This window comes from Hippocampus zosterae, chromosome 5, assembly GCF_025434085.1.
Source record: "Hippocampus zosterae strain Florida chromosome 5, ASM2543408v3, whole genome shotgun sequence".
Classification (NCBI taxonomy): Eukaryota; Metazoa; Chordata; class Actinopteri; order Syngnathiformes; family Syngnathidae; genus Hippocampus; species Hippocampus zosterae.
Genome location: NC_067455.1, coordinates 4830578 through 4848162, shown reverse-complemented (window position 1 = coordinate 4848162; position 17585 = coordinate 4830578). Strand labels below are relative to the sequence as shown.

Here is a 17585-nt window from a genome sequence, read left to right as displayed (position 1 = left end):
AACTTTTTGCCATTTGGCCACGCACGCACACACGCACACACACACACATGAAAAAAAAAAACAACAACAAAAAACTTTGCGGTTTAAGCACAACACTCCAGTCGAGCCACATAGTCCAAGTCTGGTCACCAAAAGAGACTTGTGGTACTTAACACACACACAGCGAGCGTCCCCGACCAAGCGTCGCAAAGTTTTGTCGAGGCTCGAATATAAGAATTTCATGTACGCCGATCACAGCAAGTCCGCTCACTGTGCGATTAATCATTAATTAATTTTAATTAATTATCGATTAAATATCAAATGGGGCGGCCCAGTAGCCCAGTGGTTAGCACGTCGGCTTCACAGTGCAGAGGTACCGGGTTCGATTCCAGCTCTGGCCTCCCTGTGTGGAGTTTGCATGTTCTCACCGGGCCTGCGTGGGTTTTCTCCGGGTGCTCCGGTTTCCTCCCATATTCCAAAAACATGCGTGGCAGGCTGATTGGACGCTCTAAATTGTCCCTAGGTGTGAGTGTGAGCGTGGATGGTTATTCGTCTCTGTGTGCCCTGCGATTGGCTGGCAACCGATTCAGGGTGTCCCCCGCCTACTGCCCGGAGACAGCTGGGATAGGCTCCAGCACCCCCCGCGACCCTAGTGAGGATCAAGCGGTTCGGAAGATGAATGAAAATGAATGAATGAATGAATTATCAAACGGCGGCGGCACCCTGGGAGATGCACCGGCTTCCTATCAAGTGTCTCCAGTGGGCCCAGTCGGTTGAGTAATGATTCGCCAATTAGAGTTTGAAACAGACTAAAAACAGGGAAATTGACAGGTGGAATGAGGAATTATTTTTCAAACGGGGTTTACCATATTAGTCACGAGTCAATGGGCCTCTCAAAGTCACACGAGGCTCTCCTAAAAAAGGATTAAGGGCTCCGATTTTCTTCATCAAATTTCAAATCCGGCACGGCGCGTGGACGTATCAATTGCAGATGAGCGGCGAGAGGGGAGGGCTGCGCCGCCGTGGGAGTGGCCACAGTGGATTCCAATCATGGCCAGTTGAAGTGGCTCCTTTCCGTCGCCAGTCAACGGCGCTCTGAAACGGGCGCTTGGAGACCACCGCCGCACCCCACCTACCGCCCCCTCCCAGCAAGGACTGCTGCTTTTCCACCTGTTGTGGTATTGGAACGTATCCTTCATAATCCGTACTGGTATAAACGACAGAACATTTCGAGACTAAACTGGCTAAAAAAGATGGGAATTGCCAGATGGAAGGAGGAATCTGTTCTCAAGTGGAGTTATAAAGTTTGGGAAGTTGCTCACACACATGCATTGATTGCGAGCCTGGAGTTTTGTGGAGACGCTGGAGTGGACCAGGAGCCAAGAAACACGAGGGGGGGTCATCCATTGGGGAGGCTTGACGTGCTTTAAAAGCCAATCCCTCCTTGAACCACGGCGGGAAATGTGACTTGTTGTTATTATCTCCTCTCAGTCACAGGTCAGTCCATATTATCTCTTCATTTACACTTTTATGATTGAAAATAGGCTCCTCGAGCTCTTTTGCAGAAGGCAATAAAATCAGGATCGCATCGTTTTGATCCGTCACACGCAGTTGAAATGTCAGCAGCGTTCGATTGGTTTTGCGGCAAGTGTCATTTCATGACAGCGTTTATCACGCGACGGCTTTGGACGTGTCGATCGCACAGCGGGCGCAATTAGCATTTAGCATTAGCATTAGCAATGCGTGAAATCGAAAGGAGCCTTCATATCATATTTGCATCGTGAAATTCATCTTTCAAGAAAGCGGTCGAATAGGATAATCACGGAAGTGAAATGTCGGCAACGACTTAGCTGCGCCGTTTTTCTAATTTCAGTAGTTATCTGAACACGTGTTGAATTTCATCCAGAAAATAATGAATATAAATGATCCATTCAACCCATTTTCGACGCCGCTCATCCTGATGATGTGGAATGAAGAACATTCCGGACTTTGCGGAGCGTGAAGGATATGGTCACTAAATACAGAGCCTTGCAGTTCTTTTCACGGAGGATAGGCACTCAATGCTATTTGGGGAACACCGTCTTTGAGAGCGGAGGCCACTCCTTTAAGGACATGCATTATGGTGACATTGTGCATTGAGAGCACTTCAACCCCCCCACCGTAAGACAACACGCATTGAGGTAGGACATCTTTTAGAGCGGAGGCCACTCGGAGGAAAACACGGGATCCATTCAGCTTTTTGTTGACGTCACCTGAAACGGCGACATTTTGTTACGATTGCAAATCGAATAAGCGAAATAGGGAGACAATAACCTTGAATAGCCATTCGTAAACACGTAATGTGTTCTACTGTGGGGAGTGCTTCAAAAGAAGAAAGTTTTTTTGCAGCCACTCACAAATGGCATCCTTGGACAATGAATCAACGTGAAACCGCGTTTGCCGGGTACACGCCGTTCAGTACACTCTGGATTTCCAATCAAGAGGACTTACAGAGGGTTGCCGACGACCGAGCAGGACAGGCTCAGCGAGTCGCCCTCTCGTAAGATGCCAGGGGGAGGGACGATCCTCACAGTCGGTGCAACTATGAACAAAGAGCCAGAGAGGGGAGAGGAAAAAAAAAAAAAAAAAAGTGAGAACAAGGCAAACATAATGTGGCTTGCGGCGTCTTTGCCGTTTAGTTTCCAAGGCGACGACGGCCTGATGACAAGCAACAAGCAGAGACGCTGCCGTCTTCTACGTTGCTATGATCAACAAACGTTGTTTACCGTTGGAACAACTCCGCGGTCCGTAAAGCGCAATATATCTTTAGTTGTACGGCGCTTTCACGACAGCCGCAACGGTAACAAAGCGCTTCGCGGAACATTAACATTAAACCATCAAGTGGATCAACGGCTTTTTCACTGGATGGAGACGGGCTGACGTGAAAATGACCATATATGGACACGGGAAGTTTCTGCCCCACCGTGACGAAATGATAAACTCCTGAATTGCATTCGAGGGATCGAACGAGTATCTCACGCGCGCCTTATTGACCGACATTTAGTATTTGTGAACCCAGACATAGAATTTGTCTTATCGTGAGCGTGCGAGTGATTATTCAAGGCTAATTACCGATTGCACGAAGAGCGATGAGCGTTTCAACCGCGGTGGAAATGGAGCAACGGCGCGCACGCTAACGGCCGCATCCGGCGTCCGACTGGGCCGCGGGCTCCGTGCATCGACAACATCTGGACGTATTGGCTTTTAATGAGAGCCGCTTCAGCGCCAAATGTCCGTCAGCTCGAATACGGGCTCGGCCCGAGAAACGAGCTCCACTGTTATCCATGACAAACGAGGCTTCCAATCATTCATTCATCATTCACTAAAGAAGGATGTTCAATAATTTTCTTTTTTCCTGACTAATACCAGGATGATTACTCCACTCCTTACTGATACTGATACCTCTTGTACATTCATTCATTCATTCATCTTCCGTACCGCTTGATCCTCACTAGGGTCGCAGGGGGTGCTGGAGCCTATCCCAGCTGTCTTGGGGCAGCAGGCGGGGGACACCCTGAATCGGTTGCCAGCCAATCGCAGGGCACACAGAAACGAACAACCATCCACGCTCACACTCACACCTAGGGACAATTTAGAGTGTTCAATCAGCCTGCCACGCATATTTTTGGAATGTCGGAGGAAACCGGAGCACCCGGAGAAAACCCACGCAGGCCCGGGGAGAACATGCAAACTCCACACAGGGAGGCCGGAGCTGGAATCGAACCCGGTACCTCTGCACTGTGAAGCCGACGTGCTAACCACTGAACTTACCGGGCCGCCTCCTCACTAGGGTCGCAGGGGGTGCTGGAGCCTATCCCAGCTGTCTTGGGGCAGCAGGCGGGGGACACCCTGAATCGGTTGCCAGCCAATCGCAGGGCACACAGAAACGAACAACCATCCACGCTCACACTCACACCTAGGGACAATTTAGAGTGTTCAATCAGCCTGCCACGCATATTTTTGGAATGTCGGAGGAAACCGGAGCACCCGGAGAAAACCCACGCAGGCCCGGGGAGAACATGCAAACTCCACACAGGGAGGCCGGAGCTGGAATCGAACCCGGTACCTCTGCACTGTGAAGCCGACGTGCTAACCACTGGACTACCGGGCCGCCCTAGGCTTCCAATCCTTGACACAAATTACTCCTGCGGCTGTCGTAGCAATACAAATGGAATAATTTACGTTTTGAAATCATTCGAGCACGGAACTGTTTGATAATGACTCTCGGGGAGTACGATACGGTGCGGGGTGTGTTGAACAGCGAAGGTGACAAAAACTCACAGAACACATCCAAGCGGTAGTGTCGGATCCTCTTCTGGTTGGCCAGTGCCGGGTGGAGCGCCTCACAGCTCAACGCCGCGCCATTATCTTTCCTCTCAACCGGTATGCGGATGGTGCTGGACACGCTGACCGTCTTGCCGTTGTCCTGCTGGGAAACCACACCTGCCGAAACAAAATGAAGAAGAAGAAAGTAGGAATGAGTGACAGGTGAGTTTTTGCCGGCCGAGTCGCGGGTCGCGGCAGTGGAGCATTTGAACGCTGGTGGGCAGAGGAGAGAAAGACGAGGCAGGAACGGGTCTTTATATTCCATGTAAATTATAAATGACAGTTTGCGGATGATAGCTCAGCGTAACGCGTGTGTGCGTGAGAGGAAGAGGGAACTGATAGATGCAGAAAGTAAGAGGCTGCAGGGCCAGGGATGAAGCCATTTGAAAATTCCAGAGGCGGAATGCACTTTGATTTTTCATTTTTTTAAAATTGTGACAGGCAACAGCGGAAAAAAAACTAAACAAAAACGTGTTCGGTCACATCGCCTAAGTCAAATAAATTTGGTCCAAATCAATTGGTTTTGATACTGAGCAATAAATAATGTGAAGATGATTAGGTGACAAAATACAAGTACCAATTTTTATCGATTGAATAGATAACTGAAAATCAATAGGAACAGACAGACAGAATGTAACATAATGCAATAAAGTATTTCGACAACATAACGTAATACGGTGATCCCTCGCTACTTCGCGGTTCGTTTATCGCGGGTATCAGTGCATCGCAGATTTTTTCAAACAATGTATATATATATATATATATATATATATACATATGGAGTACAGTACTGCATGTGTTGCTCTATGTGACTCGCTGTTGTTTTGCAGCTTCTTGCGGACCGCTTGCGGACTTAAAAAAAATAAAAATTAAAAATCCGCGATTAATTAATCGCGGATTTTCGTTTATCGCAGGTGGTTTTGGTCCCCATTAACCGCAATAAACGAGGGATTACTGTATCATCATCCGACACAAAGTAACGTGGTACTTCAATACTGCACTTCAACATAGCGTAACACAATACAGTTTATCATAATAGAGCATAACATAACACAAATTAGCGCAGCGCAAGTATCATAAGATAAAATAGCGTAACACAATGTAGCGTAGCAAATTAGCACCGCACACCGCAGTAAAATATAATGTTATCTATATATATATTGCGCGTCGTCCCGCACGCGGTCTGTCCTTCCGTCTGTCCCTGTTCAAAACGTACCTACTTCACCGCGCCGCTGCGCGCCGCCACTGCGCGCCGCCACTGCGCCGCTCAGGCAGTGGCTCACTACGATCGCGCGGGCATCTTAGCGAAAAAATGTTGTCTACCCACAAGCATCGCAATGAAATTGTTAGTTATTTAGTAGAGCTAAACATCTCTTTATTTTCGCGATAAGCAATGAAGATGAACAAAAAGTTGAACCAAGCAACAACACTTTTGTGGGCCGAAGGCCCACCTTACCAGCCTTCCGCAGGAACTAGCTGATGAGCCGCCCACAGGGCGGCGAACTAGCTAGTACTACATAAGCTTAAAAAAATTCGTTTTAAAAAGCATAAGTGTGCTATTCGGCTAACGTTACATGATCCCACCTCACGCTCTTCCCATCCTACAGAGCTCCACGGCCGTACCTGGAATCTCGCGGCCGTTGCGCATCCAGCGCAGGCTGGCGGCCGGCTTGCTGCGTGGCGACACGCAGCTGAGCTCCACCTCGCCACCCTCCACCGCCTCCTGCTTCACCTCCACCACGGGAGTCTCTGGCGGAACCAGCACAGCCAGCGTGGCCACCTGGTGGTGCGTGGCGTCCGTGTAGAGCTGGCAGAAGTAGCCGCCCTCGTCCGAGACGCTCACGTTGGTTAGCGTGATGCGCACCAGCCGCGGCGTGAAAAGCACCATCTGGAAGCGGTCGTCCTTCAGAGCTGCAGGTGGGCAACAAGGACATCGTCACAAGGCATCTTATTTGGCAATCTTATGAGTAGAATTATCATTCATTCATCTTCCGAGCCGCTTGATCCTCACTGGGGTCGCGGGTGGTGCTGGAGCCTATCCCAGCTGTCTTCGGGCAGTAGGCGGGGGACACCCTGAATCGGTTGCCAGCCAATCGCAGGGCACACAGAAACAAACAACCATTCGCACTCACACTCACACCTAGGGACAATTTAGAGTGTTCAATCAGCCTGCCACGCATGTTTTTGGAATGTGGGAGGAAAGCGGAGCACCCGGAGAAAACCCACGCAGGCCCGGGGAGAACATGCAAACTCCACACAGGGAGGCCGGAGCTGGAATCGAACCCGGTACCTCACTGACCTGAAAATAAAATCTTGATTAAAATACGAGGAGCAGCAAGTTTCCATTTAAATATATCCACATTGTTACTAAATGGGACAACAACAAAAAAATCATATACATTGGTACCTCTACTTACGAACTCTTCATACGAAATTTTCGAGTTACGAAACGTCTCAACAGGAAAATATTGCCTTTTGTACGAAATAAATTTCAAGATACGAGAAGATAGAGCATGGGCTGCTAGTCGCAGCTCCGAGTTTCCTAAACGCAACATACTTTTAGATGCTCTCCTATTGGCTATTATCGAGCCTCATCCTGGTATCCCATTGGCTAAGAGGGACTTCTACTCTGTGTGTCTCCATATGTCGTTAGATAAACAGATAGAGCTGTGACGATGCATCGTCCTCGTCATTCGCCCCTTCGGGCCATGAGGAGTATAGGTTTATGTAAATGTGAATCCCCCGAAAAAAGTGTTCACCAGTCGGGCAATCGCTCACCATGCGGATGTTTGCCTTGGACATTTTCGAAGGATTGTTAAAAGCAGACAAAAGCAAACATCCTTGGATCCGTTCTTTACAAAACGCCAGGCAAGGGGGTACTTGAAACGGATTAGGGCATTTACATGGAAAACACGTCTCTGCTTACAAACTTTTCTAGTTTTCTTCTAGAACCAATTCAATTCGTAAGGAGAGGTGTACCACTACGGTATTTTGATACAGGTGCTTGTTACCCTGAGCGGGTGGACTACATTTTTCGCACCGTAATCCAAGTCGTCAACAAAATTCTTCCTTTGCTTCTCGACAAAGTTTTTGCATTGATGTGAAAAGTTGGCGGAGGAATTTGTAAAGTCAGCGTGCATATAAAGGACAACAACTACTCATCCATTGGTTATCCAAGTATGTCGAATTAGAACCTCCCTTTCAAATTGTTTGTCTGGAGTTTTGTTTTGTTTTGAAGGATTGGGCAACTTTTTGGGGTGCATATACACCTTTTCAAAGGTTAGAAGCGGGTTGAATGCTGCCATTAAATGCAGAACAAAGGCTGACGGTAGAGGAAAGGCGACAAAAGAAGATTAGAGGCGGCAAATTTGCAACAATTTTCTTTTTGTTAGCGGAGACGTCGAGAACAGAACAAAGCCTACCAACAATGCAGCACTGGCAAGATGTCTATAGATTCATGTAAATACCTCGGGGAATGATTCGATATTGACACCTCTATTTTGCCTGCCTCCCTTTGTTTGGGCTTTTGTCGCCCGCGGGGACAGCGTCTCCTGATGCAGCACCGCCAGGCCTTCTTTGCAGACTCATTCGTCACGACGCTCTGATGTAGATATTGGTTTTTTTTGTGTGTGCGGGAGATGCCAAGCTAGTGCGAGTAAAACAAACTAATAAAGCTATGTAATGCGGCAGGCGAGGGGATGGAAAATAATATCGAAACGGATGCTGTGTTCAGCCCAATTTCCACCAAGCAGTACGCTTCGGTAGGGTACACAGTCTCCATTGTCGCAAGTTTGGAGGAAGTTCTGGAAATGTCCAAACAGGACAAGAACATGCATCCAGGAAATGGGAGAAGGATTTTTTTTGTTCACGAAGGAGAAGAAAAATCAGGGGTGACCTTTCAAGAACATACTCACGAATGACTCAGTGCGGCGTAGAAAAAGAGCGGAGCAACATATGCTACCAAAGTGTGCCCCGAAGCTAGTTTCGCTCAGAGCGTATCTCCTTGGAAACAAAGGCCAGGGGCGTCGGATTCCGCTGAAAGTTGCGTCATTTGGCAGGCAAGGTCAGCCTTTGGAGGATGCAGCCTATGAATTTATAGACACCGCTCGAGTCACTCAACACGCAGAGTAGCTAAGCGTTAGCCACAATCAACAACAGAGTGATTCACGGAGTCCCGGGTCATTTGAAAGGTCAGGTCCGCACACTCATTTGATCTTTGGTAAGTGGGGAACTAATTTACGATCTGAGTGTTAATGATGTGACAGAATTTCTGCTCCTTTCTTGGCTATCGTGCCACTGTTGGCTCGTCTTCGTTACAGCTAACTGTGGGAAGCTAACTGCGGGATTCCACTGGGTTGCTTGGCGACGCTACTGATTGACTGTTCATTACAGTTGGCGGCCATTTTTGGGGAAATGGTTCAAACGATCTGCCGTGACAACGTACAGATTCGCTATTTCCCTCGGGGTAAGTTGTAACGAGGTTTGACTGCATTTTGTTTCCGGCTATCAACTGCACTGATTCCGTATGGGATGTAGCGACACCACAGCTGTCAAATCCAGGTGCGGAGAGTAAAAAACATGCCATATTTCGGTTTTAGACACAGGCGCTTCGACTCAACTGGGTCCTGGGGAGCTCTTTTACCTGCTGGCGGAGTGGAAGCATCAGCGGCTCAGGCCAAACAACGGCAGGGATTTGAACCTGGATTCAACATCTCGGAACTACCGGCTCTTAGATCGGTGATTCGGTTGAGATTGAATTTTAATTTACACAACCCCAAATTGAGGAGTTCAAGTATCTTGGGGTCTTGTTCACGAGTGGGGGCAGAAGGGAGCGGGAGATCGACAGGCGGATTGGTGCAGCGTCTGCTGTGATGCGGACGTTGTATTGGTCTGTCGTGGTGAAGAAGGAGCTGAGCCAAAGGGCGAAGCTCTCAATTTACCGGTCGATCTACGTTCCAACCCTCATCTATGGTCACGAGCTATGGGTCGTGACGGAAAGAACGAGATCCCGGTTACAAGCGTCCGAAATGAGTTTTCTCCGCAGGGTGTCCGGGCTCTCCCTTAGAGATAAGGTGAGAAGCTCGGCCATATCGAGAGGAGCCAGATGAGGTGGCTTGGGCATCTGATTCGGATGCCTCCTGAACGCCTCCCTGGTGAGGTGTTCCGGTCATGTCCCACCGGGAGGAGACCCAGAGGAAGACCCAGGACACGCTGGAGAGACTATGTCACCCAGCTTGCCTGGGAACGACTCGGGATCCCCCAGGGAGAGCTGGACGAAGTAGCTAGGGAGAGGGAAGTCTGGGCTTCCCTGCTAAAGCTGTTGCCCCGGCCACCCGGCCCCGGATAAGCGGTAGATGATGGATGGATGGACAACCCCAAATTCAAAGGAAACGGCACAACACGCAAATTTTCTCCCATAGTACTCCCCAGCTCTGCGCAAAGAAGGAAGAACACCGAATGCGGGACATGACGATTGAACGTAGCGGACGCAGCTCACGGCAACCTGCCTTACACACACCTGACAGTGTAGACACAAGTCAGATGAGGGGTTAACAGTTTTTATGACACAGTGGACTTAACTAGGGTGGCTTGTTGGAAACATGGCAGCCCCCATCGCTACACTAAATGGCAACTGAATGTCACACCGCCACCCGAGTCCAAGTTGGTCTTTATGGTCCGGCCTCATTTGCATGCAGGGCAGTGGCCATTTGGTCAGCTCCACCACACTGTGGCAGCAATTTGCCTCTCATCTCTCATAAAATAAAATAAAACTGTCACGACCACTGTTCGGGGGGCTCGCTTGTAAAATAGGTCTAATTTAATGCTCTTATTTGGACAGTGAGACACACTCAGGGGGGGGTGGGGGGTGGAGGGGGCGGTTGCTGTGGCAGATGGACAGGAGGAAGAGTCGTACATTGAGCGATGGACTCGTACGGATACCGTACATGTCGTCCTAAGCCCCCCCCCTCTCCCACACACAGCTGCCACCTCCACTCCTGAAGTGGCTCCAGTCGTACCACATGAACGGGACGCTAACGATGAACAAGTCAAAGCTGCTCTTGCAACACGGGTAATCGTAATCGAAGATTAACACATGCGAGGGGGAATGTCCATTTAAGCCCTCTTCATCAGAGGGTTTAATGTCTGGCATTCATATTCTTGTGCTGAGAGTCTTCACGATTAATTCACTTAACCGCCGCATTACCGGCAAGGGTGTCTATCTACTTAGTCAAACGAACGCGCCGCAAATGCTGGAATGAGACGGAAAGTGGGAGAGGCCATGAACGTGAACACATCGTGAAAGGCGATGAAATGCAGTGCACTCGACTCCGGCAGCTTTTCCTTTCTCGGCATGGTTTGCATCTGAGCCAGATGAGTCTAATGCAGGCATGTCCAAAGTCCGGCCCGGGGGCCAAATCCGGCCCGCGGTCGAATTTCATCCGGCCCTCGGCCCCTGTCATAAAATCAGTGCCGTCTGGCCCGCAGTTTGGGCGCAATGGAACACGTGTTGCATTGACTGAGGTCTCGTAGACTGGTGAGTGATGTTTCATAGAGTACTGCTTCCCTCTAGTGGCTAAATGAGTAATAGCATTCACTAAATGAGTAATAGCATTTAGACACTAGAGGGCATCACTCACGAGTTAACAAGACATCACTCCGTGTTTATATTGACTGATATGTCATATTTCAAATTCCTGTTTCAAATGAACCAAAAGAAATTCTGAAGATTGTTGAAATTAAAATAAAAATGGAAATGTGAAACAGACTGGCTTACTAAAATTTGTTGAACAATATTGTTGTTCAATGTAAAGAATGTCAGCCAAGGTCGGCCCCCCTACATTTTACCACATAAAATCTGTCCCCCTTGGCAAAAAGTTTGGACACCCCTGGTCTAATGCATGTTATTTTGGAGTCGGCTCGTCCTGCGTCAAGCGCCTCCAGTTGGTCCAAAATACTGACGCTCACCTCCCAACTGGTACGTATAAGAGGGAGCACATAACCCCAATTCAGGCTTCCCTTCATCCATCCATCCATTTTCCGAACCGCTTGATCCTCACTGGGGTCGCGGGGGGTGCTGGAGCCTATCCCAGCTGTCTTCGGGCAGTAGGCGGGGGACACCCTGAATCGGTTGCCAGCCAATCGCAGGGCACACAGAGACGAACAACCATCCATGCTCACACTCACACCCAGGGACAATTTCAAGTGTTCAATCAGCCTGCAATGCATGTTTTTGGAATGTGGGAGGAAACCGGAGTACCCGGAGAAAACCCACGCAGGCCCGGGGAGAACATGCAAACTCCAAAGCTCGGCCCCACGACCTCCACGCACGGCAACATAACGTCAAATAATATCACGTAACAATACGCAGCACCACATAACATAATGAAACACAAGTTAGCATAGCGCAATGGCTCATAATGCCGCGCAACATAAATTTAGAACACAACATAAGGCAACACAACATTCTTTGGTGATGTAACATGGAACGTAACACGACGGGATGCAGTACAAGGAAAGTTTATTTATTCATTTAATCTGCTCCAATATTGGGTTCGGCTAAGGGTTTGTCAAACCCGAACCTTAACCGCCAGACCCCCCGTAATTCGACAGCTCACAACGCAGAGCCATTCCTTTCGATTTTTATTTTGGAACAATTCCGCCACCTTTTCAGGACAAATGCACGTTCATTTCACGATTGAATTACGGCTCTGTGTTCAAAACAAAAACACACTCGAGAAAGGACTTAACGACATCGAGAACACTTGTCGGAAAGGTTTGCCTCCAGCCGAAATGACAAACACCAACGGTGATACAAATGTAGTCAATTTGCAGATGAAAGATTATTTTAATAGAATCAATCTCCCAAATGACATTTAATATTAACCGTTAATGTTAGCTCATTTCCTCCTCGCGCGCATCGCTCCGAGGCGACATTAGCTTGCTGAGAAGAAGTGATTAAAAAAGGGGAAAAGTGCTGTTTACCGAGCCCAAGGCTCTTGGCTGAACTCGAACGGCGGTCACATCACAATTTGAGCACAACAGCAAGTCGGCGCTCGAATAAAGAGCCGCAGCGCGTCTCCCGACTCATCATTGGGGGTTAACGGCGCAAGGGAGCGTCCTTTTAAAAGCAGTCACATAGTTTGGGCTGGGAAATAAAACAGTCACCTCAATTAACTCGTTGGTTATCTTTTTAATGAGGAATAAGCTCAAATGGCAACGCGAATCCATTTGCATCGAGATGTGCACGCGGTGGAACGTACAACTGCCGCAAATACGGACTGTTAAAGAAGTGCAAACTAAATTGGAGGGTGATTTTTTTTTTTTTTAATTTAATGTGCAACTCGCTTCATGGAAATGGATGAAAGCGGACGGGATTGTGCTCGTTTCGATTCTGGGGCAGAGGAAAAGTCAAATTCAAAGGAGCAAGAGAAAAGGAATTCATCAAAACAAATTTGCAGGCTTCTTGATAGTTTATTTAGAATGATGTCAAACATGATTCGTTGATTCCTACAATTCTATTATTTGTGAGGAGATAATGGCAGATTTTTTTTGGATGAATTTGAGTTCATGTTGAGTCGTAATGTGACTTAATGCAACGTGGCTTCAGCTAAGGGCGGCCCGGTGTTCCAGTGGTTAGCGCATCGACCTCACAGTGCAGAGGTACCGGGTTCGATTCCAACTGTCGACCCCGTGCCTGCGTGGGTTTTCTCCGGGTACTCCGGTTTCCTCCCACATTCCAAAAACATGCATGGCAGGCTGATTGAACACTCGAAATTATCCTTAAGTGTGAGCGCAGATGGCTACTCGTCTCTGTGTGCCCTGCGATGGGCTGGGAATTGGTTCAGGGTGTCCCCCGCCTACTGCCCGAAGACGGCTAGGATAGGCTCCAATACTTGTAAGGATAAGCAACACGTAACATCATATAATCGTCATATAAACAACTTCATGAAACGTGACTTCACAGAAGGCAACTTCATGTAACAACACTATGATCAGCATGTAGCACTTTTGGCACCAGAGTTTTTGTCAATAAAGTATTTCATTTTGACATCACTATTTCAAAAAGGTTGTCGCTTGGAAATGGTAAGCGATAAATGCATACGGTAAATATTGCATGGTGCAATTTTGCTACTTTGGCTTTAAAAGGGGTGAACATGCGTGTATGTGTTTTTGAGTCACGACCGCTGTGCTCGACATCCACGCAAATACACACCCCGTGTGCCGTTGAAGAAGAGCGTCTGGCGGCGCGGGTTCTGAATGACCACAATGGATCCATCGTAGTTCTGCAGGCGGCAGGAAATCTGGGCCGTGCCGCCCTCCAAGACAGTGACGTTCTCCGCCTGCACCGCCTGACAACACGCTGTAAGAGGAAAAAGAAGAGCAGGAAAAAAAAAGTTTACATCAAAGTTCTTTTTTTCATGCAACCTTTCAAAACCAAAAAAAAAACACTTGCCTTCTTCGGCTCTCAAGTTATTCATCATACAGAGCCGAGCATGAGAGGAAAGGAGAGACGCAGCAAAAGAGACTGAGATATGCGTCTTTGGGTTCATAAGGAGGATCGTCGGAATAACAGGAAAATGTAATAAGCCGTGCCATGAATAGCAACAAATCTTGATTATTTTGTAATAATAATGACAATTTATAAACAAAATGGTTTTCAATTCATTCATCTTCCTAACCGCTTGATCCTCACTAGGGTCGGGGGGGGGGGGGGTGCTGGAGCCCATCCCAGCATTCAACGGGCACTAGGCGGGTGACACCCTGAATCGGTTGCCAGCCAATCGCAGGGCACACAGAGACGAACAACCATCCACGCTCACACTCACAACTAGGGACAATTTAGAGTGTTCAAACAGCCTGCCACGCATGTTTTTGGAATGTGGGAGGAAACCGGAGCACCCGGAGAAAACCCACGCAGGCCCGGGGAGAATATGCAAACTCCACACAGGGAGGCCGGAGCTGGAATCGAACCCGGTACCTCTGCACTGTGAAGCCGACGTGCTAACCACTGGACTACCGGGCCGCCTAAAATGGTTTTCCAATATTTTATAAATAAAAGGTGAAGAAATCTAAGTGGGCCCTTGCATTCTTCTATATTTCTGTACTTAGCCCCTGGAAGGAAAAAAAAAAACTTTGCCTAAGCATGTGTAGTTCAAATATGATTTGCATCTATTTTTAAAAGCTATTTTTAAACCTTTTTTTCGCAATAGCATCTATTAAAGTAGGTCGCGCCTTAGCTGCAATGGGGAAATGCGGGTCATGAACTGACTTCAACGTGCTTCTTTCATACTTTGGCATCGTCTTGTGGCATCTTTCCACAAACAAATAAATACATAAATAAATAAACAAAACATTTGAATAATGGCAGATAGTGAAAAGGGAACGTAAAGCCAGTCATATTTTCACATTCAAACGCATACACACACGCACACACAAAACTATACAACGCAATCTGTTGCTAGGCAGCCAATTAATGACAGATCGAAATGTCATGAAATTATCACACCAGTTTTGATGTGAAAAGTCTTCCAGACGAGAGGAGCCAGATGAGGTGGCTTGGGCATCTGATTCGGATGCCTCCTGAACGCCTCCCTGGTGAGGTGTTCCTGGCATGTCCCACCGGGAGGAGACCCCGAGGAAGACCCAGGACACGCTGGAGAGACTATGTCACCCAGCTGGCCTGGGAACGCCTCGGGATCCCCCGGGGAGAGCTGGAAGAAGTAGCTAGGGAGAGGGAAGTCTGGGCTTCCCTGCTAAAGCTGTTGCCCCCGCGACCCGGCCCCGGATAAGCGGTAGAAGATGGATGGATGGATGGATGGATGGATGGATGGATGGATGGATGGATGGATGGATGGAAGTCTTCCAGGAAAAATGTAACCCCCCCCCCCCACACACACACACACTCACATCTCCCATGTTCCCCAATAAACTCCAAAAGTCCATTTAGACGGCGACACGTCTCTTTGACGCCGAGTGAAGGAACGACGACATAGCTTGATGACGGTTTGATCAGAGAATGCTCCATGTTTGGTGTTACGGCCGTCGCGACCCCTGCCAAGAAATCCACCCACCCCTCCCTGCACAATGGATGCTGACCTCCGTAGTTGGACTTCAAAAAACGTGTTCAGAAATGCGTTTTCCAAGATCACACCATCTTATAGAAAGCAAAAACGGGACAATGCAGGGGACTCAACTCGGAGGACGATATACCAACAAAGAAGACCATCTCGTCAAATTGACACCCACTATAGACATGCTAGTCCATTCCAAATGCGTCGCTCTCTTTGGTGACGCCACGACTTGCCATCTTGGTTGCAATCATTTTTCTAATGGCCGTTATTACTCATCGAGCGGGCACCCCGAAGTTGGGCCGCCATTGTTTGGAAAGGACATTAGCGTCGCCTGCTCCGCGTTTTGACAAGCTCAACGCCACGCGTCTCTTCTCCCATTAGTGACTTGTCACCATTCAGACAGAAGAGTGACTGCTGCACGTCTGCACGTAATGAGGAGGAAAGAGTCTCAAATCCGGGATGGAAGTACAAATGGATTAGACGCTATAGAAGGCATTTTCCCGTAAATTAGTGGCACAACCTTAATAGCTGTTATGCGGCTGAGAAAATGAACACCCGCAGCCGCTGTATGAGAAAACTAAGGTGGATGTGTGCTACATGGATTTAGAATGCAAACATGTCATTATTCCATGAAACAACCGCCGGTATTCTATTTACGGTCCCATTAGCAAAATGATATGCCGTATATTCTGTGCACTGATGCTATTTTTGAAAATTAACAACAATGAAAAAAAGAAAAATGGTTGTCAGTGCGACGAGCATCTAAAACCTGTTGCAGTCACTGAGGCTTAGTTTATTTCAAGAGTATGCACAAAACACCATGAATGAATTTTTTTTTTATGCAAACAAATATTTCTTAAACTACCCAACGGGACAAAGAATGAAGGAGGGATAACGACAAGGTGACCGGATGCGTGTCATAAATTCAGGGCATGAATAACAAAGCGAAAGGGAAAACAAAACAAACTGCTACAGAGGACACATTTCCCCGCATAAAGAAAAAACATTTTTGAAAAAAATAAAAGCAGTCTGAAAATAAACAAAAAAACAAAAGAAGCATGTTTGATGGGGTTTCGCAATTTCTTTTCCAATGGTGATGTAATCAGTTACATAAAAGCACATCTAAACAAAAATAAGTGGAAATAAAATTTTACATTTATCTGAAAAAAAAAGAAATGAAAAGACACATTAACGAAAGTGATGAAAATTAGGTGGGAACTCCATATGAATTTTTTTAAATGAAAAAAAAAAACCAACAACCAAAAAAAAAAAAGACTACAAATATTCATTCACGGCGGCCCGGTAGTCCATACAAAAACACAAAATACCCGTCCGGGAGAAACAACAAAAAGCTCTGGTCAAAAATAAGGACCAGGAATAAATTAAGGAGGTAACCGAAAACGCTTGCGGGAAAAATAGCAAGGAGAATGAATTGGCAACTATAGAAATACACACGAGCGGATATAAAGACGCGCAATTACAGCCACAAGGCTTCAAGGCAACGAATGGAATTAGTAGTAAGCGAGAAAATTGGCACGGCGTGGAATACTCCGGCAGTAAGTAAACTGCGGGCGGCCCGGTAGTCCAGTGGTTAGCACGTCGGCTTCACAGTGCAGAGGTACCGGGTTCGATTCCAGCTCCGGCCTCCCTGTGTGGAGTTTGCATGTTCTCCCCGGGCCTGCGTGGGTTTTCTCCGGGTGCTCCGGTTTCCTCCCACATTCCAAAAACATGCGTGGCAGGCTGATTGAACGCTCTAAATTGTCCCTAGGTGTGAGTGTGGGCGTGGATGGTTGTTCGTTTCTGTGTGCCCTGCGATTGGCTGGCAACCGATTCAGGGTGTCCCCCGCCTACTGCCCGGAGACAGCTGGGATAGGCTCCAGCACCCCCCGCGACCCTAGTGAGGATCAAGCGGCTCGGAAGATGAATGAATGAATGAATATTCGTCTATATGAATATTCGTCTATATGAATATTCATTCATTCATTCATCTTCCGTACCGCTTGATCCTCACTAGGGTCGTGGGGGGTGCTGGAGCCCATCCCAGCCGTCTCCGGGCAGTAGGCGGGGGACATCTCTGTGTGCCCTGCGATTGGCTGGCAACTGATTCAGGGTGTCAGGGAGCACCCGGAGAAAAACCACGCAGGCCCGGGGAGAACATGCAAACACCAC

The 17585-nt window shown here is 47.9% G+C and overlaps 1 protein-coding gene across 7 annotated transcripts in view; it reads right to left on the bottom strand.

Moving 5' to 3' along the window:
- LOC127600550 (cell adhesion molecule 4-like) overlaps nucleotides 1-17585 on the bottom strand; it is a 182446-nt gene that overhangs the window by 22638 nt on the left and 142223 nt on the right. For all 7 annotated transcript variants that reach the window (XM_052065216.1, XM_052065222.1, XM_052065221.1 and 4 more), the window contains exons 2-5: nucleotides 13559-13705; nucleotides 5968-6255; nucleotides 4300-4461; nucleotides 2470-2560 (exon numbers count right to left, since the gene is read on the bottom strand). In XM_052065216.1, coding sequence (XP_051921176.1) covers nucleotides 2470-2560; nucleotides 4300-4461; nucleotides 5968-6255; nucleotides 13559-13705 — 688 coding nt within the window. The remainder of the gene's footprint in view (nucleotides 1-2469; nucleotides 2561-4299; nucleotides 4462-5967; nucleotides 6256-13558; nucleotides 13706-17585) is intronic.